This window comes from Diabrotica virgifera, chromosome 5, assembly GCF_917563875.1.
Source record: "Diabrotica virgifera virgifera chromosome 5, PGI_DIABVI_V3a".
Lineage (NCBI taxonomy): Eukaryota > Metazoa > Arthropoda > Insecta > Coleoptera > Chrysomelidae > Diabrotica > Diabrotica virgifera.
This window is the reverse complement of record NC_065447.1, coordinates 257,114,984-257,140,379: the sequence shown is the minus strand read 5'-3', so window position 1 is coordinate 257,140,379 and position 25,396 is coordinate 257,114,984. Positions and strand designations below refer to the sequence as shown.

General features: G+C 32.8%; 1 protein-coding gene across 1 annotated transcript; it reads left to right on the top strand.

Moving 5' to 3' along the window:
- Positions 1 to 325: 325 nt before the first annotated feature.
- LOC114324835 (uncharacterized) lies at positions 326 to 23,867 on the top strand. The gene is made up of 5 exons (XM_028272710.2): positions 326 to 1,164; positions 10,798 to 11,070; positions 11,416 to 11,827; positions 17,173 to 17,743; positions 20,393 to 23,867. The coding sequence occupies exons 1-5, from the start codon at positions 485 to 487 to the stop codon at positions 20,932 to 20,934; spliced, it is 2,478 nt and encodes an 825-aa protein (XP_028128511.2). The 5' UTR covers positions 326 to 484; the 3' UTR covers positions 20,935 to 23,867.
- Positions 23,868 to 25,396: the final 1,529 nt, after the last annotated feature.

The following is a 25,396-nucleotide window of genomic DNA, read 5'->3' as shown; positions in this document are numbered from 1 at the left end:
CGTTCGTTGAATCCATTAAGATTCCATTGAATAATAATTATTGTATTTGATGAAGAAACTATATTCTGGAGAAGACTCAATTTTGTTTTTGTAATATGGGTCAACATAAGTTGTAGTTTCAACAGTTGTTGTGTATTTTCGGTATATTTTTTTGATATACTTAATCTTAATGGATCTTTGGATCTTATTGTTATTAAATTTACATAATTTACATGATTTAAAGAAAATGCTATAATAAATTCAAATTCAAATCAGCAATTTCTTTGCGTTTCGTTTGTCATCCTGTTCTGAACAAGTTGATGTCAGCTGTCAATAGAATGTTGACCGTTCTAAAAATATAAACAAGCTATCAACTAAAACTGTTATTTTGAAGATCTTTCTAGTTGTTCTAAATAGATTAGTTTAAAAGTAATTAGTGTCTGTTCATTAAGTGTATAATTAGTGGTCAGTGTATTTGGTAGATGTGAAAAGATACTATTTCAAAATGGATGCTAAAACTGAAACAAATTCTGAAGAGAAACTTAACACCGATGTCCCAGTCCCAATGACCATAAAGGAAGAGGAACTTTTGGGTTCCTTAACAATTTCCGATGTACCTGAACTTAAGGGACAACAGTTAAGATCCAGTGCTAGGGTATTTAAGAAAATGAGGCTGGACTCTGTTGTATTGGCAGTGCCAGAAAAAGAGAGTGAAAAGAAAGAGGAAAGTAAACAAGAGTCCAAGAAGTGTTTCAGGCCTCTGTGGTCTTCTGACGATAAAAACTTATTTTTCGAAGCTTTGAATGAATACGGTAAAGATTTTGAAAATATACAATTGTATATAAGCAGTAAATTCAGAAAGAAAGGTGTGCCAGACCATTTTATTAAGACAAAGGACCAGATCAGACATCTGTACTATAGGACATGGCAGAAGATCTCCAAGTATTTAAAATTTTCTGAAGGTATTAAAAAGGTGACACAAGAGCTGTATGGGTTAATCAACTATGGTGAGTTGAGGAAAAAACTTGGTTCTGTTAATGAAAAGTATCTGGTCAAACTCAACAAGCTCATTTATAAAGGAGTCATTATTTTAAGAGTTAAAGGAAAGTCTATTAAAGTCAAGACACCTTCGTGTAAGGCCCTGAGGAAACTAAATCAGTTGGATGATAAATATGAAGAAGTCACGTAAGTATTTCTGCTTTATAAGTTTATGATATGTCTTGTACAAGTAGCAAGGTTTTAAAAAAGACACCTGTAAATATCTTTATTATATGCGTCTCTTTGAGTATGTTTTATATACAGTCGAAAAAATGAAAGAATACCCCATAGAGTTATATATTAGCATAGAGAGAGTGTCATTCAGAGCGAAGTGACGACACCATCTTTTTTATTTGGATTAGTGCTGTTTCACTCTTACGCATAGCAAAGCTGCTACAGTTGTCCTCCTCTTCCGTGCCTATATTCACACTGAATGTCATCATAGATTTTCGATACAATGTGTTAGAAAGAGATGCAGCAAACCAGTCCATGAGATCTTGTCGTCAGGAAGCGCGGAAGGTAGGCTCCCTCTATGTTAATATATACCTCTATGGAATACCCATGAACAATCACAACAATCACATATTATTCAGATTATTAATAACACAGCACAACAAAAAAAAAATTTTTGTCTTGCTGCCGAAAAAAAATCAACTGATTTTAGTTAATTCATCTGTGCTGATTCCAAAAATACAAACCTTTTCTTTGTATCAGCTCTAGTTTTCGAGATATAACATACTTATCAAATTCTTAAATATTCTTGCATTTCTGTATATTCCACTACTATAATTGCAATATGTTTATAAACAAACTTAACAAATTCTAAGACAAATGGGCAAATGAACAAAAGGGCATATTTTGGTGTTCATTTAGGAGATCAAGATAAATTCTGAGCTCCACATGTAGTGTGCAAAACTTGTATTGAAAACTTGCGACAGTGGACGAAAGGCCAACGAAAATGTTTAAATTTGGTTTTTCAATGGTATGGAGGGAACCAAAAAATCATTTTGACGATTGCTATTTCTGCCTTGTGAATATATAGAATAATTAGAAAAGTTCCTGGAAAATCATTTAGATGGCGTAAAATGCGAAATCCATCAGTCCAAAAAACCTGACATATATGCATCCATGAAAGTGACCATTAGACGAGACTTAATTAAGAATGCATGGAAGCGAGAAATCTGGCCCAGCGGAGCATTAGTCTCGTTTTTCAAGATGAGGAGGACGCTGTCGCATTAGGTGGGTCCTCAAGCAATACAACTATTTCACGTATAGTAAATGACTTTAAATTGAAGTTAATCTCGGTTAATGTACAATGTTTAACAAACAAACTTTTAAATCTTGAGCTTTTTTCTAATGCTGAAAAACCTGACATTCTATGTATTCAGGAGCACTGGTGTAATGAGGATAATATTAATCTTATTTATATCCCAGGGTACACTTTAGTAACCCATTTTACTAGAAAAAATAAAATACATGGTGGAACTCTTATTTTATCTAAATCTGGGACAGACAAGTATGCAGTCTCAGTCGTTGATTGCCGTAAATTCTCTGAGGAAGAAAGCTTTGAATGTTGTGCTGTGACTATTTTAATCAGTAACTGTAAATTTCTAGTCATTAATGTGTACAGAACGCCTAACAGCAATCTAGATTCTTTTATAAATAATTGTTTTAATATTTTAGGTCATTTTCACAACCGTGTTGATAAAATTTATCTCTGTGGAGACTTTAATATCAACTACTTAATTCAGAGCAATGAAAAACTTCGATTAGATGATCTTTTTCAATCGTTTGGTTTGTCTCTTAATATCCCAAATATACCAACACGTATTTTCATGAATAACAATAAAGTAACTAAAACAAAAATTGACTACATTGCTACTAATAATATCACTATGAATCATACTTGTCAAGTCAATCAACCCAATATGGGTGACCATCTTGCCATTATTTTTGACATTGTTGTAAGTCGTAATCAGGATAGGATGGAATCTAATATAAAACAGCAGTGTTTTAGGTGTTTAAATGATAATAATTTAGACATCCTAAGACAAGACTTAATGAGGATTGGTTTTTGCGAGGTATACAATGAAAGTAATATTAATAACGCTTTTATCGAATTTATGGATACTTTAAACTTTGCTATTACTTCAAACTGTCCCCTTAAAAGTAAAATAGGTAGGGACGTGCATAAAAGTAAAGGTTGGGTTGATCATGACGTATATGCTAGGAGTAAACAATTAAAAAACCTATTTAATGAAGCTAAAAACTCTAATAATAGTAACATCTGGAATGAGTATAAAGCTACCAAGAAGGAATACAATAATCTTATTGCTGAAAAGAAAAGGGAATTCAATTATCTTCAAATTATAAGTAGTAATAATAAACAAAAAACTATGTGGAGTATAGTAAATAAAACTATAGGGAGAAAGCAAAGTACTAATAAAATTAAACTCAAAATTGAAGACAAACTAATATCAGATGATAAAAATTTAGCTCAATATTTTGCATGCCATTTCAATGACAAAAATAATGCACTAAAAAATAGGCTTGACAATAACCCTCAAAACTGTACTTTATCACATAGGTGGACTATAGACAGTTTTGTTTATTTTCCAGTAACATCTGATGAAGTTCTTGATATTATTTGTGGTCTTAAAAATAAACATTCTTTTGGAAATGATGAATTAAACACAAGAATGATCAAACACATCAAGGATGTTATATCAGAACCGCTGGCATATTTAATTAACCTAGTATACAACACAGGTGAATTTCCTGAAAACCTAAAATTAAGTAAAATTGTTCCAGTATATAAAAAATCCGATCACACTTGTATTGATAATTATAGACCTATTTCTTTGTTAAATGTAATTTCAAAAATTTTTGAACGAGCTTACTACACTAGGATCATACAGTTTTTGGACAAAAATAATGCACTGTGTTCAGAACAGCATGGCTTTCGATCCGGAAGATCAACAGAGGGGGCTACTGAAGTATTTATGGAATCTGTCTATAGGCATCTTGATGATGGTCTTCTTGTAGTGGGTATCTTCTTTGATCTTTCCAGAGCATTCGACAGTCTTAAATTTGAATTTGTCCTTAACAAATTGTATGTCCACGGAATAAGAGGTAACATGTTAAATTTATTGAACTCATATCTTCTGGAGAGGAAATTCTATGTTGAATTAAACAAGGAAAGGTCAGACATCTTCAGTGTAGATGTAGGAGTGCCGCAGGGATCTGTGTTGGGACCACTGCTATTTCTTATTTTTGTCAATGACCTACCCGATCATATTACTCATGACCACATTGTAATGTACGCAGATGACTCATCTGTGATTGTATCAGCACATACATACGTAGAGCTTCAAAATAGAGTGTCAAGGGTTATCAGATTATTCCAAACATGGTGTACACAAAACTTGCTACAACTGAATATTGATAAAACATCGTATATACATTTTAGATGCAAACGAAATATGCCAGTTGTGTCTATTCCTGAAATTGTAAATATTCCAAACATAAAATTTTTAGGTGTATTCTTGGACCAGTTTATGAGTTGGGATGTTCACGTTGAATATGTTAATAAGAAACTAAATTGTTCATTCTATGCTTTAGTACAGTTGAAGAGAACACTCAGTATTAAAACTCTCATTAATGTATATTATTCTTTGGTTTATTGTCACCTTACTTATAATGTTACGTTATGGGGTAATTCCACAAAATCAGACACAGTGTTTATTAAACAGAAGAGAATTATTAGACTTATCTTCAATATTCCTTTTGGGCATACTTGTAAGCAAGTTTTCATTAATAACAATATCTTACCGTTGCCTTCCATATATATCTTGAAATCCATATTGTATATTAAGCATAATTTACATTCATTCAAGAGAAATTCTGATTTGCATGCATACTCAACTAGGAATGCCAATCAGTTTGTTACTGTTGGTCACAAACTATCCAAATTTGAGAAGTCCACAGATTATGTGGGGGTCAGGCTATATAATCATCTTCCAAATGAAGTTAGATCTTTGCATCCGGTGAAATTCAAAAGAGTTGTGAAAAGTATACTATGTAAACATGCATTCTACAGTGTAGAAGAATACTTAGCAACTAGATTGCTGTTATGAGTTCTGTCTAATATTAATAATTTTCATATTTATCAATGTACATTATGTTAAATCTAAAATTTAAGTGTATGTATAGGTATTTGATTATGTGTCTGTGACTATATTGTGTTGTATATCTGACGTGTATATCCATCTTTATGATGGCAGCTGTAAAGCTATACCAATAAAGTATTCTATTCTATTCTATAAAGGGCATTAATCGTAATAATAGACATACGTGAACATATCCTAACCTGGATTCAGCAATAAGACCAATTCCACATCAGCTTGAGCAGAGACCCATTCTAATATTTAGCAGTCTACCTATGTTACCACAGGATAATGCCGAAAGGTTATTTGATGAACTGCAGACTATAGATTTGAGGAAGACAACAGTGGTTTTAAAGGGGATTCAACATGTCCTGAGTGCTTCACTCAGGAAGAGCTAAGCGATCTTATCAGAAATTTGAACCTTCCAAAGGATTCTTCTGAGTTGCTCACCTCGAGACTAAAAGAAAAGAATGTTTTTCACCCAGACACCAAAATTACATACTACCGTAATAGAGATAAAAAAGCTTTTGCCTTTTTTTCTCAGCAAGATGATATGGTTTTTTATAACAATATTAAAGGACTGTTAGAAAAAATGGGTGTATCAGAGTATACACCAGATCACTGGCGTCTTTTTATCGACAGTTCCAAACGAAGTTTAAAGTGTGTCCTTCTACATAATGGCAACAAATATGGAAGTTTACCAATTGGGAATTAGAGTGGAATAAATACTCAACAATTTTAACAAACACGGTTGTCATATGAGTATTAAAATTCATTACCTCCACAGCCACTTGACCGTTTCCCAGAAAATCTTCACCAAGATATCAAAACGATGGAAGAAGGGTATCAGGGAGATGGGGCTATCACATGATGGCGGATTACTGCTGGAGTCTTCAAAGGGACCGTCCTTTTAAAGCCTTTGCAAGAAAATCATATAAAAGGAAGTTTTTAGGTGACGCCTAATAACACATTTTTGTTGCGACGCTGCCGGTTAGGTTAGATGAAAAGTTAAGTTTTTTTGGCAGATATGTGTGATGATTTTTGTAAGTACATTATTATACAATAAACATCTTACTTTTTATTCGTATATGGTTTATTTCATGGGTAGCAGCACTACATATATGTAGGTAGTGCTGCGTTAAATTACCCTATATGTTAGAAATGTGATCTGTTGTCGTATTTTCTGAAAACGATCTGATAAAGCAAATCTGGTAGCATTTTTGGATTTAGCAGACTAGCAGACCCAAATTACCTAGAAACAGTAAAAAAATTTTCGGCAGCAAACTGTGTGTTTACCAGTGTAATCTACCTCTCTTGTTTGTTATTTATGAAAAAAAATAGCAAATACAAAATATGTGATTGATGTGATCGTTCATGGGTATTCTTTCATTTTTCTGACTGTACATCATATTTTTTCTATTCACTAGTTATATTATGTACTAAGGATATCCACATTTTTCAATGTATTCCTTCACTCACCCGTTCCCTCCAGTTCTTTCTTTTTGTCAGTTCCCTTCCTGCAGATTTCTTCTTTCCCTGCTTCATCCACTTCATCTCTGATCTTCTTCGGGGTCTGCCTCTCTTCCTTCTTATTGAGCTCCACTCTGTTATTCTTTTTATCCAACTTTTTTGTCTGCTCCTCTGAAATCTTAGTACCAGGTTAATATCTTCTGTTCTATTTAGTCTATTATATCTGAGTTTATTCCAACGAACTGTCAACACTGATGGAATCGCTATGAAACGAATTTAATGGCGCCAGGATGAGATAGAAGATAATCAGGTAAAGGAGGGAAGATAATCGCCATCTTTCGTAAACAAGCTAGTCAGGTACGTTGTAGTTGTAGCAAATTTTACCTGACAAATTCTCTGTCTCTCTCATGTCTCTCTAGAACCTCTCTCTTGTATGTTGGCGCCAATCTCGCTTCACTGTTGAAATGGGACGGGGCCATTCCATCAGTGTTGACAGTTCGTTGGTTTATTCCCATTCTGTTTTTAATCTGTATGTTATTTATTTTATCTCTTTTTGTTACTCTGCGGCTTCTCCTTGGGAATTCCATCTCTGTTGCTCTTATTTTGTTATTGGTTTTCTTATGTATTATCCTATTTACAAACCCATAAGTCAGGATACTTCTTGTCATGTTGTTGTTTATTTATTTATTTATTTTCAATGGGCTGCTGCCCAATAGGATTATAAGTTTATAATATATTCCAGGGTTGTTTCATTTTAAACATTTTGTTTTAATCAACTGTTTTAAACATTTGTTTGTGTTGAAAACAGTTTTTGTTTAAAACAGTTTAAAACATTTAAATTAAACAAGTGTTTTTTTTTCATTTTCTTTATTAATATATATAATGAACATCAACAAAAATTATCAAATACATTATATAAACTTTTAACATAGGTACATATTATTTACTTATTAATAATCGGAACACAAAAATAAATTGGAAAACTTAAAAACATTTTGCATACAAGAGTTAATCAATTTCTCAAAACTGTTTCAGTATCACAGTTATGTTATCTTTCAAGAAAATGCTTGCTTTCCAGAGAAATGCAAAATATAGCTGATTTGGATGATGGTTTGTTTATAAATGAAATTAAATCACATGAATCTATATGGAATTATCATTCTAAATAGACATCCTAATAAAGTAATTGAAAAACTTTTTATCATTGTCTCTGAGCTGAGGATACAAAGCATGAAATATTACATTCTGTTCTCTAGATTGCAATACCTATAGCGTGCACCCACATTCTGCGGAGTTTTCTACGCATTCGTTTATGTGATAACAAAATGAGAAGTAAACTAGCTTCATCTGAATCCATATTGCAACTGATTGAATAGGTGCGGCCTTATTGCAGTCGCACACGACTTCAACCGGACTGCAGGGTGCCGTCAGATTGAAGTCGAGTCCAACCTCAACATGACCGCACTCGTGCAGTTGGATTTCAACTGCACTTTGCAGTCCGTATATGGAGGCCCTGAGCACCACAAGAAACACCACAAAATAACTGACAGTAGATGTTATTGCAATAGCCAACTTGCAATTCGAATTTATAAATAGTACAATAGTCTGGGGCAGGGGTTCCCAACTTTCTAGCAACTGCGTACCACCTGAAATATTTTGAAGATTTTAGCGTACCACCAAGGGGGGACATGAAATAGAAGAAAGTCTCTGTCAATTTACCTCACATGAGTTCCTCTGTAGTGTTCGATTCAAGTTGTTTGCAGAACAAAAGCTTTTCTATAACTTCTTCATAAAAATCAAATAGTACAAATTCGAGTAGCTGTGCTATGTTTGTTATATCGGCGCTTTTGTCTACTTGAAGTGTAAAATATGTGCATTCTTGAAGTTTTAAACAAAGTTGTTCTTTAATATTGGAAGACATATCAGTAATTCGCCTTTTCACTGTGTTTTTTGACAATGGTATTTTTTAAATTTCTTTGGCTGCCTTTTCTCCTAACACGGTTTGGGCCATTTCCACAACGGCCTATAGTAAAAGGGTCTCACCTATTGTCTGAGCCCTTCCATCATTTGCAATTCTACATCTAGCAAGGTAGGATGCCTTTATTAAGTTAGTATCATATTTACAAAGCTAGTCATGGTGACCTATCAGCATAGAAGGCTTCATGCTTTGGTTCGAAAGTGTTTCGAAACAAGCAACACATTGAGGAATAGGATTGTCACTATTTTCTATGCCAGACTTCACTATAAAACCACACTGTAAGTAGCTTTCGTGGTATTTTCGATTGGCCTTGCAGTTTAGATTTTTTAGCACTATCCTTTGAAGTCCCAGGGTTCACCAAAAACTGCTTCATAGCTTAAAATATGGAAGCACAACAACTGCACTTGCACTTTCGTAGACAGATGCCCAGCGTAATCGCTTGTTTGACCCACGTGACGCGTACCACCTGAAATCTTCCTGTGTACCACCAGTGGTACGCGTACCACCAGTTGGGAACCCCTGGTCTGGGGTTTCCCAGACAATAGCTCTTAATTTTGTAATTGGTTTTGATATCTATTATTTAGTAGAATAATAGATCAAGCACCTTCTATTAATGTTACTTTTAAGAAAATATGATTTAAACAATGTCTTCTTCTAAGTTTTATTTGTTTCAAATATGAAATTTAAAAACAAAAAAACATGTTTAAAGCAAAAACAAACATTTAAAACAAAATAACATGTTCAAAACAAAAAAAACATGTGTTTTGTTTAAAATTAAAAAAACATGTTTTTTTGCAACCCTGATATATTCCAATATACGTAATGTGTGTCAATAATTAAAATACAATAAAGTAGTAATAATAAAACAATAATACAATAAAATATAAATATCACTTAATCACGTAAAAATAATGACTATCTATTCCACAACTACTCAAACAAACATACGCCTGAGGCCTGAAATGAATTTAGCCTTTGGTGCAAAAAAATCTAGATCAGGGTGAATATTTGCCCATTTTTCTATATATTCTTATACAGTGATGAGCACGCTAATAACCGGCAAAATAGCTCAAAAGATGGAAAACATAATACATTGAGAAGCAAAAAGAGATGAAACTAGTGGAGGTGGTCTAAGAACCGTCTTTAAAGTTGGTGATTGGTTACCGACATTGAAATTTTATTACTAAGGATTGAAATTATTTAATGCTAAGGCTTGACTTAGGAAGAAACTTCAAATTTTGACTCTATACAAGTGCAGTAATATGCAAATTAGTGCCTTCTCAAATGACGGGACCTCTACCAGGTTCAACTTTCGTATGCAGTCTCTTGTTTGTCCTAGTCTATTTTTTATATTTTCTTCAGTTGTTCCTTTGTTTGATATTATGAAACCTAAATACTTGTATGATCAAAGATCAGTGGGATATGCGCATTTTATCAATGAAATTCGATATTTTTAAGACATTCCAGAAACCGCTACAGATAAAATGTTTTAACAACCCATTAATCATTCGGAATTAGTGGATGGATATCAGTAAATTAAATATCAGAATTAGTACAGTAAAATAAATAAGACGATAATGATTTAATGAGTGAAATTTAAAGTTTTTTCTACTTTAATGACAAAAAAAGCAAGCTCATTAGCGGAACCCAATTAAAATTTATTTTGCACATCATATTTGAAACATTATTTGGTTGAAAAATCTCATATTTGTTGGCAAAAAAATATTAATTTGTCTGGACTAAATTACAGTTCTGTTTATCTTAAAAGAGATATGTTACTATTAACATTAACACAGTGTTGCCAAACTGAATTTTGTTATTTTGAGTGTAAATTTCCCCAGCGATCTCCGAGGGTACAATACTTGTCTGTTCCTTTGGTTTGTTTACCTTCATCTATTTCCAGCTATTTTATTTCCCCATTCTCCATTTAAGGACCTATGTCATGCCACTTTTTATCCAGGTTCTTTTCTTTTTATATATTCTGGACTACCTTTAGTTCATCACTGGACAAATTATTATAGTAAAACCAGAAGTAGATATATTATAAGTACAACACTGGATCCACAAGACCACTTTGGAGTTAACCATATGTAATGGTATCAAATTTGAAAAAAGCTTCGTTTACTTACTGCTATTCTATACCGTCACATTCTGATATTGTTTTAGGCTGCCAAATAGATTAACCGTGGAGTTGAGACCAAAAGATATGGCATCTTTTCTTAAAGTACAAAGTATGGCCCAGAATCCAAGATTAAAGACTTACATGCCATTGCAGAAAAGACTGAGTAACCTGATCGAATGTTTGAGTAAAAAATGGAAAACCGTTGATGCCAATATTTATGATAAGGTTCTATTATCTGGAAGTTTGATTAAAGATGATGCTATGCCACCAAAAAAGGAGGTTGATGCCAGCAAAGAAAAGTTAAATCCACTTTTAAGGTATGTTAATACATTATGTAGTTTGTTAATTTAACAACGTACAAGTTTAATTCAAGTAGGTACATATACATTAATAAATCTAGAAACATAGCTAGGTTGGTTTTATAAGTACTGCATTAATACAACAGTTTTACATAAGCTTAACACATTGACTGCCATAATATTAACACATTCACGGACACGACTGCATATGCAGACACTTTCAAGATATTTTCTTAAGACATTTCCACTGATCTAAGTTGATTTCTTTATATAAAACAACAATATCTTCATTTTAACCATTGACAATATGAGTTCCTGAAACTATACCAAGACAAATAATTATTCCCAAAATTACATTTTTAGGATCACTCCACCACCAGATATAAAAATAGAAGTCCCCTCAATCAGTCTAGGAGAATACTTCACCCGCCAAAGTATCTGCTTTAACTCCTACGAAACTCGATTGGGTATACAAAACTTCAAATCCTATAACAATTTTAAAATGATGAATAAAGGGACCAAAAAAGGTTCCAGAGTACGTGCTGACAGTATTAGCGATAAATCCGAAAAATCGCCCCAGAAAAGCAATTCTCACAATGATGAAGATAACTGTGATATAGTAGCTGATACCGAAACTAGTAATGAGGCTAAAGATACTATTAAAGGTGTAAGTGCGTTTTTTAAGACGGAAGTTGAGGAAGTAACTGTGGAAGAAGTTAAGGTTGAGGAAAAGGTGATTCCAGAAGTTGATAATACAGCTGAGCTGGAGAAACAGGTGAGTTACTTGATACATTATTTTAATTTCCATCTGTTAATTAATGCGAAGAAGGATCCAGTTGAATAACACTAAAAAATGCTGCCTATTTTTTACTGTATCTATTACTAGTATTTGTTTTGATATACAGTGATGAGGGTGCTAATAACTGGCAAAATAACGCAAAAGATGGAAAACATATATTAAGTTGTGAGATAAAAAGAAGTGAAACTAATAGAGTTGGAAAATTTAGCGATAAAAACGTATAAATTTACATTCTATTTATTGTTTCCCAATTTTAGCCGTATCAGAGGAGTATGTTAACTAAAACAAACTTGCCTGATACGTCTAAAGGTGGGAAACAATAAATATAATGTAAATTTATAGGTTTTTATCTCTAAACATCCCACCTCTACTAGTTTCATTTTTTTTTATCTAACAACCAATTATGTTTTCCATCTTTTGCGTTATTTTGCCGGTTATTAGAGTGTTCATCACTGTATAACTACAGTGTAGTATATGTTGTGTACTGTGCTGTAATGTAGAATGAAATATACTTCTTCAAAACTATTTTATTTTTAATAAAATTAATCAATATTAATTCAATATTAATTTTATTGTCTTCTTTTTTTTGTCTTATTTGTAATACCAACATATAAAACATGCAACAAACATATCCTCAAGTGATATCTCGTTTGAAAGGCATCGAAAATACCTACTAATCAACCATACTAATTTTGTTTGGGTTTAAGTTGATTTTAATGAATAAATTAAATAAATATAAAATTGTAATTTCGCATTTAATTAACACAGATTTCAACATCAACTTTTTTGACAAATAATAACCATAGGCAGACATTTGAATCTTTATTAATTGGGTAAATTACAATTTATATGTTTATTTAATTTATTCATCAAAATCATTTTAAACCCAACAAAATTAATATGAAAATAAAATAAAAATTCAATTTTTATTCAGTTGCAATGCAAAAGCAAAACAATCTTATTTTTCACTTAGAATACAGAGCGCAGTCCAGCACTCTGAATTGACGATCTTCGACTCTTGTTGGAGTCTCATTGGAGAGAACTTAGGCCTGCTACTCCATACTCTAAGTGACCAACACCGAGAGTTTATCCCCCACACCGCAACTGCCGTGAATTGACTAGGTGACTAGCGTCATCTGGCACATTGAAAGATGAAGTAGTTTTTAATCCTAATAGCAATATTAATAATATTTAAAAATATTAAAATATTACTAAAAGATTTTTAAATTGAAAACTTATTTTTCCATTTCCTTGGTAACACCTCCATGGCTTCTAAAATTTGCAAGCCAGATGGATGCTGAAGCGAAGAAGACAAGAGGGAATTCAAAAAACTTACAATTCACGACACCGTCTGTTCAGCTGGTAAACTCCAACAGAAAATGGACCTAGTTACTCAAAGAAGTAACGACCAATATAAAAATAAAATAAAAATTCCATTTTTATTCAGTTGCAATGCGAAGGCAAAACAATCTTATTTTTCACTTAGAATTATTGATATTATAAAATTAATATGATTTACTATTTTCAATACCTTTCAAAGGAGATATAACTTACCATAAGGTCCCATTTAAAATTATGGGTCAATGTGGCTCTATAACGTCATGTGTCACTATTACGTCACATGTTATCACTAGTTGAGAAGGCTACGTCAGTGTATTTCCTCCCTCCACATTTTACTATTAAAAGTATAACTGTTCCGTGGTGTGGGTTAACGGAATCAATTAAAATAAGTGTAAACAACGAACAATAATATATTTATTTTTATTTTGGTTAAAAGGTGTGCTTATTTATCTCGTAAAAGGGTTTGTTATTGTTTGAGGGCAGCGAGGGTGCGTCTGATTCACCGAAGCCTGCTGGGAGGGCGAAAAGACCACAAACGCTAATATGTTTGTGTTTCTACCATCTGGCCAGAAAGGCGATAAATTATTTAGATCTGGCGTTTAAAAGTTGAAACATTTCTGCAGTTTTAAGAAACGTCTTCGAATGCATTTCCAAAGTGAGTTATTGACATAAGGTCTGATAAGGTAATTCATTTATGGGGAATTCAGTTTGTTAAACTGAACACACCACATCTGGTCAGAGATACATTTCGTTTCGTAAAATTTAACGGGCCTTCTTAGCATCTGGTTTGTATATTAAATGTGAATTTTACATGACCCAAATTATTTCGTTTTGAGAAAAGTTATTAAAAATTAAAACTAGCAAAAATAGTAATTAAAGCGTGTCGCCACATAACCATTCAAAAGATACGAGAGGGGGGAACTTTTGACTAGCACTGTATACAAAATTCTTCTGTCACAGTTAGTTGCCGTACTCCTCTGAAACGGCTTGACTGATTCTTATGAAAATTTATATGTATATTCGGTAGGTCTGAGAACCGATCACAATCTATTTTTCATACCCCTAAGTGATGCTTACTCCTCCAACATATATTTAAAAAAAAATTCAAAATTTTTTATTTTTATTTTTTATGTGACATTAAGAAATACATACAACCCTTGATTTTCACTCTTCTATCACCAATCCGTATAAGTATTGGAGGACAGGCCCAACCTCCTACTTGGAGGGGCGGGTAATGTTTTCTCAGAGTGTTCTTCCCATTTCCGATTGACTCAGAATGTGAGAGATTGATCTTCCCTTTAATATTCGTCGGAATTCAGTACAATATTGTCTGTAACCCTAGACAAGGGCCCCTTACAGACTGCTATCAACCGGGCCAGCTGAACTTTGGTCTGTTATAAAGGTGTTACTCCTCTATCCCTCTCTTTTCCGGGCTTGGGACCGACTATATCGCTTGGAGAGCTATAGTCTGTTCGCTAAACTCAGACGCAACTTTCTAGATATTTTAGTCGGTAATTTTCCCAATTTTAGTAAAATTGGCAAAAAATAATTACTAAATAGTTAATAATCACTAAATAGTTAGTAATTTTGCCAATTTTTGCAAAATTGGCAAAAAACAAAAAAATTATCGACTAAAATATCTAGCCAGTTGCGTCTGAGTTTAGCGAACCGACTATACCCTGTTCACCAACTGCGAGTAATACTGTTGAGTAATATTGTTGTTCACCCCACAACCTGTGAGTTATATGTATGTAATAATATATTCTTTTTTTAAAAAAGACAAAGTCGCATCCACACGAAGGTTATTAGCAACATTTCTGTAACATTTGTAACAATATTAAATTAAAAATTGGTAAAAATGAATTACAATTTGTAGACATTTGTAGGATTACGATTTGGAGCAATAATTGAATTCCACGCACTAACACTTTATTTTTGAAATGAACTTTTAGATCGCTAGCGACACTCCGACACTCTCTTTCTGATGCATCATTAGTGATGCGCACTAGTATATGCTTGTTCATATTTCCTTCTGTGCCTATGTGGGATGGTATCCACAGGAAGTGGATTCTTCTGAAACTTTCTTGAGCTTCCATTAGTTCGACCTTGGTTCTTTTCTCATTGGGGAGTTTATGGTTATATATATTTGCATAGCTTTGACTGTGCTAAGAGAGTCGGAAAGGACTGGACAACAAGGGAGGTTTTTAATATATACAGGTTTGATGGCTTTAAACAAACCAAAGAGCTCTGCAGTATATATGCTGGAATTCAGAGAAAGATGTAAAAGCATAGCAAGGCGATGAAAAATCCATCAATATTCTTTTGAAGTAGAAACTTGAATCTTAATGTTGGCTTAATTGAGATGTGTCACTTTCCCAGTCCGATGCCTCACTGCCAAGATAACTATTGATTTTTTTCTTTATGGACGTGAATTTTCGTTTTATGGATCTTTCCTTTAAATGGGGGTAAACTTGACTGAGCATATGGGACAAAGCTGATAGGTCTGTGGTATATTCTTGAATTGTGGTTATAGGATCTGTTGATCCCGTGATATTCATTAGGAGCATGTTAAGTTGATCAAAGTTTAGAGGGAAAGGTAGAGGGTGATTTTCTATGAAGTTTTTAGCAGGGTCAAGTAAGAGAGAAAATGAGCATTCAGAAGTGCTTGCTGAACTAATTTTAGCTTTTTTAGATTTTGCTTGGACTTTAGGTGGTGGAAAAATGTTATATTCTTTTGAAGATGGATCTGCTTCAGGTGAAATAATTTCATCAAAGTTACGTTTTGGTTGATTAATTATGTGACTGTCCTTATTTGATGCATCTACTTTGTTCGGTATCTCCGGGACATTAGAAATAGACATTTGTTTTAACTGAGATTTTGTATCATTGGGTGCTTGCAAAGATATATTTGTTGCGCTGGATACCGATGCTTCATTGTTTTGGTTGGGGTTTAGTTGAGCTAGGGGTTCGGAGCACTGTGATGCAATGTGACCTGGCTTCTTGCATCTAAAGCAAACTAAACTGTCTCGAGAAATGAATATTCTATATATCGTGTTGTCAAAAACAAGAGTAAATGACTCTGGTAGTGTTAGACTGTGAGGACTGATATAGATTTGTCTTCGAAAACTAAGGATGTGATTGTACTCTGTCATAGAAGCACTAATTTTGAGGAATGTCTTGGGGGAGACAGGAACTATGCCGATTTTTTGTAACTCATTGATTAGCAAGTCGTGCGGTATTGAAGGACATACGCCGGAGAGCACAAGTCGTTCCGCTGGTGTAACTAACCTTCTTGCTCTGACAATTTCACCTTGTATTTCTATTTGACCATGATTATTCATAAAATCATTCACTATTGTTTATTGTTTATTGGATAAATACATACATATGCGATTATTAGATAATCTAGAAGAGAAGATTATATTTTTCGGTTGAATTATATTTCCAAGTGGGAGAAGGTAGTCTTGAAGTTTGGTGTTTTCTAAGGCACTAAAGATGATTGCTTGGGACTTTAAAGGAAATTGCACTCTCGACGCTGCCAGAGAGTATGACTGTGATGCGTTTATTTTTGATGGTCTTGTATTATAGAACTGTTGTGTGATTCCATGTTTGAATTCATTTCGATAAACGTTAAGTGAAAAGTAAGTCCGACACTGTACACCTGCTAAAACAGGTATATCGGTCTTTACTAAAAGCGGTTATTTTGCTGGTAAAACTGGATTTGTTTATTGACAACAATAACAAATAATTGCAATTTGCTGACTTAGATGCTAATTTAACTGGATATTATGTAAAGAGTTTGTACACTTACAGTTTATTTCAATATATCACTGAGATTCACAATTTATAACTTATATTAAACTTTGTTAATATTAAAAATATTCGGAGCCCACATTGAATACAACATTATAGTTATCGATGCAGGACCGGTCCCTCAATATATTCCTTTGTTTAGGAATTACATTATTTTTATATTTTAGGAAAGAATCAATTCTATAAAACGTGGTTGGACTGTAATAGATAGTGAAAGTATAACGCTAGGAGAAATATACTTAATGTTCGGAGTAAATTCGAAGTTAGTTTTAGAATACAGTTGGGACCCACCGGAAACACTTAAAACTGAATCTACTGACGATACACTGAAGACTGCAGGTGAAGACCCAGATGTCGCAGAACTGTCTGCCGCTAACCTCGGCAAAAAACTCAGTTTAAGCGATTCGTTGCTACAGTTGCTATCTGTAGCCAAGCTCCATTATAGGAAAAACATTATCAAATGCCCGTGCGGTCATGTCTGCGGAGCTAAAAATAATGTTCAGCTAAAAAGAGACGTTGAGACTAAAATTAGGAAGATTTTGACTGATATCGATAAGTGCGCAGAAGATGGTGAAGAAAAGGATCATTTATACGAGAATGGTACTACGTTTGTGAGGCCTCCGGTGTATATTCAGCCGAAGATTCCGATATCTTCGTACTATCAAGCCAACGCTATACATTTGTCGTCACAAATCGATTCCATTCAGAGATTAACTCCAAGATATTGCAACAGAAGAGGTAATTATACATATTTTTTAATTATACATAAACTTACATCACCCAAAGTTCACATCACCCTGTGAAATATTCTATCATTTATAAAATACTGAAATTAAGACCCAACTATAGCCTCAGGTTTTCTTAACATTCTGTTTTTTGACTCATTCGTTTATGTTGGATAATAGAAAAGTTAGGTACATTAATAACTAGACTTCATCAATACACGGTGGTTCTAAATAAGTGCGACAAACTTTAAGGGGTAATTCTGCATGAAAAAATAATGACAGTTGGCTTTATAAACGTATGTCCGCAAATGTTTCCTTTCCGAGATACGGGATGTTCAATTTTTTCTTACAAACTGACGATTTATTTATTGCTTTAAAACCAGTTGAGATATGCAAATTAAATTTGGTAGGTTTTAAGAGATAATTATTGCGGATTTTTTGACAAAAAATTAATAATCTTATATTCATCATTAGCGTGCATACGGGTAATATAATCGGTCATATTACACGTATGCGCGTTAATGGTGAATATTATTTTTACAATTTTTATTAAAATACAAAACTTATTCAATTTTTAAATTATGATTTTTGAAATATATATCGTACTAGTGACGTCATCCATCTGGGCGTGATGACGGAATCGACTATTTTTTAAATGAGAATAGGGGTCGTGTGCTAGCTCAATTGAAAGGTTATTCAATTCCCTATTCAGTAATATAAACATTAACATGATTAAAAAACTCATACAGAAGTAAAAACTTCAAATTGTATTCTGCTTCGGATGACCAAGCGGGGGAAATTGTGACCCCAGCGTATGTTTTTCTTTAATAAATCCAAAAGTATTTTCAATTTTTAACTCATTATTTTTTTATTTGACTTTAATATCATTATATATCAATTATTATTATATCAATATATTTTACGAATAAAAAATATATTCTGAAGTTGATGTTTAGTAAAATACCGTCTATTATGTGTAATTCCAAGTAGTTTTACGCTAATGACGTCGACTTTGCAAAGTAACAAGACACTTACTCAACATACACACTACACATGACACTAATACTCATGTTGTGACTGGCTGAATGACATAAAGTCCATGCCATAAAAAAATAAAAAAAAACTTAATTTTTTTGTTAATTGTCATTTTTGACATTTTTGACCTGGGGTCATTTTTCCCCCCTTGGTCATCCGTGTAACAAAAAAAGGTTGGTCATCGGAAGGTTAAAACACTATCTAAAAAGTCATCCAAATGGATTGCAAAACGTTTTCGTTCTAATTCAGAATATCTTCAGTGCCTAGAATGAAGTATTTCCACGTTAGATTAAAGCAAAAAGGTTAAAATTATGACTGTTAGAAACAAAAAACATGTAGGAATACTTACATTCTGCTGAGTAGTTTGAAACTAGCATACTATTTAAAGTATAACCCCATAATATATGGTTTACATTATGCTGGTATATTAACAATTATAAATGAGAATATTTGTGTTTTTAACGTTAAAAGGTACACTTGTAGTAAGTTTATCTAAAAAAAGTCTACAATTGAAAAAATATGTAGTTTTCGTTTCTTATAAATAAATGAATCTATTATAACAAAACAAAAGCAAGTTTAATGTTTCATAATGCGTTAGTTAGATGGCTATACTCGAGTTACTTGGGAACAAAAAAAGAATGAAGAAAATTGCTCCATGGGAAGCCGAGAAAATGCATTTTTTTAACGTATACCGATTTTGAACTTTGAGATTACATTTTCTCCAACCTAATTTTTGATTGGAATTTTGTTATTTTTATCAATTTTCACTCGTAATATCGATAGTTTTTATTATAATAATATATGTTATGAGTATTTTAAAGATATGAAAATTGGTGTGGAGAAAGAGGACAAAAATAAAAGGGTGATGGTTCGAAAATTATGATCCTATTGTTTATATCTTTGCTGTAAATGCAGTTTAACTTTGACCGGTTGTATCTCAAGAACCACTCATCACAATTAAACGTTTTTTCTTCTAAAAGAAGCGTCCTGCCGCTTTTTTTCCAATACCGTTTTCATGATTTAATTCAATTTAATATTTCCCGAGATATTCTATTTGTTTATAAGTCAAAAAATTGTTTATAATTTTAAAATATTCCTGAGGCCGCTTAAATGGTGCAATTTCAATTATTCTGTAAAGTACACTAGATAGGTACACTGTGTTTTTATACAAAAATCATAGTTATTCTTATGTATCATAATTATTGTGGTTATTATAGCGACCGCAAATTTTTAATTAACAATTAAATTGTTGCTAAACTGTCCATTCAATTTCCATCGGCTTCTGGAATTATAATCTATACGAAAAGAGCTTTTATATTACCAAGGTATTTAATTATTGTTAAACAATTACTTATCTAAAATTTTAGTTGAAAATTAAAGATTTTGTTTAAAAAACACGTCTCTATGCAGAATTTAATTACGGTGAATTTTTATTTGGGTGTTTTTGGTGTAAAGTTAATATCTTTGGAGTTGTAGCACAAAAATTGAAAAAAACACGATTTTCGGGGCTGGTAAATAACTTTCCCTTGTATTTTGCTAATTAGCTCAGAGTATAATGTTATGTATGTTTGATTGTATTAACCACGAAAAATTTTTCTGCAGTTAATTACATTTTTAATATTTTTAGGCCGCCGACCCCGTTCTAAACAAGTGGTGGTGGAACGTAAATTACCACTCCTTCCGAACAACGTCGAAAGTGGTCACCAGATCGTCAGGATGAATATCATTTCAAAAGAAGAACCGAAGGTAGTACCGATCCCAATAGAGCCTAAACCTGTTGTCACCACGACCAATCTGTTCATTCAGCAAGCACAGGAACCATGTACCTCGACGTCTACGTCATACTTAGTCGTAAGGCCTGACCAACTCGTGGATGAGACACTAAAGCCGCCAGACTTGGATATGGAACCTGCGAGTCCGTCTGGAGTCCTGAAAGAAGCTGAGAGTTGGATAAATTCAGAATGTGATTATTCTTTGAGCAGTTTGTTAGGGCATTTGGAATCGCCCATGAAATCTGGTTCTAACATCATCAACGAAGATTCTAGGATGTCACAAGATGTCGATGCGCAGTTGCATTCGATGATGACACAGAACAGCATCGACTTTTCGGCAAATTTTGCTGACTTAGCGGCTGAGGTGGCGAGGGATGGGAAGTGCGAACTTGGGTAAAGGTTTTGCATATCATTTGTCACTATGTAAATAGAATACCGGTTATCTCAAATCTAGATCTTATAAAGCACATCATATATTTATTTTACAGTAACAGCCACGCTACTAGACACACGGGAACATTGATCTAATACAGTCTTGGACCGTTCACTGTTTACTTTTATGTCTAGTGACGTTTAGAACGTCAGAAAATGTATTGTTATGATCTGCTTTCTATTACTTTTATTTTAATTGAGTATTTATTTAATTAATTATTGAATTGACGCAAATCATACATAAACAATTAATAAAAAATCTCAGGGTGCCTTTTTGTAATAAAAATTAACTAAAATTATCTTAGGTTATACTTATCCTTTCTCGTGGCTTCAGTATATCTTAGTTGATCCTTATCGGGATAAAATAGGAAAAGGAAATAAATAGAAAAATCATAAATAAGCACATACAAATACCTTTATTATCAAAAGCAATGCTCTGAAAATCTATCAATTAAATCCTGTGGGCATAATTGTCCAAATGAAACTTTTACCATATAATTAATCTAATTTAAACAAATATTTATCGCTTTATTCCTGATACCATTTATAAAATAAGCCAAACAAACAAATTTAGGTATTTGCAAAACTACTTATACTTCCTATTAAATTATTGAAATGTTGGAATCTTAATTCATATGCTTTTACGCAAATATTTTAACTTTTGATTATAAAGAACATCTATCACATAAGTTATTGACTGACCTTTTTGATTCACACGCAATGATGTCTCCTCTTGACCCAAACAGCTCTTCCTTGTTGATTATGTTAGGCTACCAATCAAAACCCTCTCCGTTCTCAGCATCAATCCAGCAGCATACCAGCAACTATTTCTCCAAAACACAAGCCAGTCCTCTTTTGCCCAGTACTCGTTCAATAAACTCCAAAACTCTCTCCTCTCTTTCTCTCAACAATAATCTCCTGAGACCCAAGTATCTTTTTTACTTGGTGTCACAAATAATTTTAATAACGATAAATTCTTGTAAATTACTCTTTTGGCCTTTACAGAATCAAAGAGGTATTTCTTCTGGATTTGATTTGTCTCTCGTTCCACTTTTCAGCTACTCTTCACTAACAAGCAACCCTAGTACTTGCTTCTGAACTATCCGCGAAAACTTTCGACTGCCCTTCTCGGATGCCGGCTACACAATCCTCTTTCTTTTCTAAACTGTCTCAACATTCAAACTTCCCTTTCCCCATTCCAAATTGCCAAGCCAATCAGAAACATTTCTCTTTCCACATTCTTCTTTTTCATTCGAAAAAACCAGGCATTCTTTCAAACAATACTTCTAGTCATCCTAATCACTTTCCGGAAATTATACAACTATTCTTGTGCTTAAAACAAACAGACTTAAAATTCCAAATCTCTCTACCTTTATTTTTCTAAAAACTAATAATTACAGCTACCTGTGGATTTTACCTTCCCGTAACAAACAATCTTTTTAAATTATAATCCGAAATAAATTGTTATTTCACTTCACTGTATTTACAAATGTCTTGAAGTCTTCAGGGAAAAACTCATTAAGGAGAAACCCACTGCGTAAAAGCTACCTTCTACTAAATAGTTACAAATCAATATACAGGGTGTATCAAATTTATGTGCCCGCGTTATAATTAAAAATTTAAATTTTTACTCTATCTTTGATTGATAAAGTGATACATAATAGTATAGAAACCGAATATTAATGCGATCGGTACAAAGTTTCGGCTTCAATGCTATCTAAATGGGATTCATTTTTTTCGAATCCTGAGAAAACTAATAAGTATTTTTGAAAAATTTAAACGCAGAATGAAAATTACGTTCTTGCCGAGTGCCGAAAGTCCCTAAAAACTTCTGTAATGTTTATTTTAATAAGTTACGGGGGTGAAAAACTAAGAGAAAATGTAAATGTTGTTGCTTAGTAAAAAAAAAGAATGTGTGTGTACTTTGTACACACGTAAGAAGTTATACTTCTATTATATGATTTCAACGAAATCAATATACTTTCAACAGGTTATTTGTATTTTATTTAAAGATTAAACTAATTTTTAATTACTAATTTCCAAAAATTTTTATTAAAACAATACCAAAAATAAAAAAAAATATAAAACACAAGGATTCGAACCGGGGACCTCTCGATCTCCGGTCACATGCTCTACCACTGAGCTATATTCCCTTTGCTGTGACAGGTTACAAGATTTCTCATACATACTGACAAATTTAATAGACCAAGTGAAGTATACAAAAATACTTTAAATATAATTACTATTATTATAAAATATCTTATTCCCGAGGAAGACAAATCCAAATACACAAAAATTATAATAAATATATTTACTACAAACACTAATAATATATTCTTTTCACGCACACCTTATTTGCGCTACATAACTTAAAATATGTAGCGACTAATACCATACTGTCGGTGTGCGCATGCGCCAGGGAATGTAAAAATTCACCCTCGTGCCTAAAGAAGTATAACTTCAAAAATTCTTCTAATAATTGATTTATATATTATACATTTTAAAGTAGAAGACTTTAAAATGATATTGCCAATATTTATGAGTTGATTCCTGGGACGACTTTATTGAAAGATAGTTCATTCGATTACATGAAATCAACCCCAACTCAAGAATATTCGTCATGTTGATTTCATGTAATCGAATGAACTATCTTTCAATAAAGTCGTTCCAGGGACGCAACTCATAAATATTGGCAATATCATTTTTAAAGTCGTCTACTTTAAAATGTATAATACGTGTCTGAATTGCCGATATAAATGAGTCAGATTAAATAAATTATTAGAAGAATTTTTTTACAAAGCAACAACATTTTTGTTTTATTCAATAATATTTTTTGTATTTTGACAACGACACCCGATTTTGGGCGTCGAAACGTTAATAAAATCATTTTTTTAGTAATATTGTGGCTTATTTTCCATCAAAACTAGTTAAATACTGTCATGTTGACAAATAACAGCCTAAGCAAAACTATGGTTACCACAATTACGTTACAACTATTGCTGGTAAATGTACTGATTTGAAAAGTAATTAATTCAAAATTAATTCAAATTTTTTGCATATAAAGAATATTTAGTCGGACATTAAACGTTGAAAGCACCACGGGTATTATGGATAATAACGCTTTTGGTCAACGTATATCCGTCGGTCCGAAGGCCCTATGTAAATACACCATTGACCTCAAGCGTTATTATCCTTATAATACCCTTGGTACCCTAATAACTATAATGATATTGTTCTGTACTCACTGCAGTCTTGAGCGTTTGTATTTTTAGGAATATCGCAAGAGATAAGGAGTAACCATTGTTACGGTATATTTATGTTCTGTTTTGTGTATTGTGTTAAACATGTCTACTATAATGTCATGAACAAAGGTTTAAGGTTTCATTATTAATTTATGCATTTTAAGCTTTCTACTGTGATTTGGTCTGGACCTACTGCTTTGGCATTTCTTCTATTTTTAAGCCATTTTAATTTCCTCTTTTAATACCTTTAAAACCACACCATCTTCTACTTCTATACGTTCTATTCTATTGTGTTTGAATAGCTCATTGATGTATTCTGTCCATCTCTTTAATTTTTCGTTAGCATGTAATACTATACTACAATCACAATAAAGATGCACTAGAAATAAACAAACCAAGACACATTGAATGTTAGGAGAAGCACTCCCGAATCATGAATTACAATGTAGTTTTGTAAATCATGATTTGGGATTTACACTCTATATACATTGTAAATTATGATTTGGGAATGCTCCTCGTAACATTTAACGTGTCTTGGATTCTTTATTTCTAGTGCATCTTTATCGCGATTGTAATATAGTTTCCCATTTATATCTTTCAGTATTACAGTAAAAGCTACACAGTTAAGAGTGCAGCTACAAACTAAAACAAACAGTCGAATCCGCTTATTAGAGTACCGGTTATAGGAATATCCCGGTTTATGGAATATAAATTCGAGGTCCCGAAACGTTTCCATTTACTCCTTAATAAATTTATCCGTTTATTGGAATACGTATTCATAAAACAATACCACTTATTAGAATAATATTTTTCAGATCGACGAATAAATTTTTAACTACAATTTCGAATTTCCTAAAAATTTAAATTATGTCTTGTACTATGGTTTCTCGCCAAGGGCTTCGAAGGCCTGTAGTGCTGTTTTATTTATATTATTTGGGTTTGTCAGATAGGTAATAAATATTTTATTGCGTTGTTATGAGTACCAATTCAATCGTTTACCAACAAATCCAGTCGTAAAATAATATACATATTGCCACCCAGTTGCATGTTATAAAATTTTTAAGAAACAGTTCGGCCATCCTAATCGCTTGTAAAGTTATAAAACGTTTTCGGGATGGCCAAACCACTGTAAATTTTTCTAATTTATATAATTCAGAGGAACAAAAGTGACTAGTTTGTTATGTA

Excerpts from the sequence above, each read along its gene's own strand:
- LOC114324835 (XM_028272710.2), top strand. The coding sequence starts at position 485 with ATGGATGCTAAAACTGAAACAAATTCTGAAGAGAAACTTAACACCGAT. Across the intron at positions 1,165-10,797 it reads GATAAATATGAAGAAGTCAC|GCTGCCAAATAGATTAACCG; the intron begins GTAAGTATTTCT and ends ATATTGTTTTAG. Across the intron at positions 11,071-11,415 it reads AAGTTAAATCCACTTTTAAG|GATCACTCCACCACCAGATA; the intron begins GTATGTTAATAC and ends TTACATTTTTAG.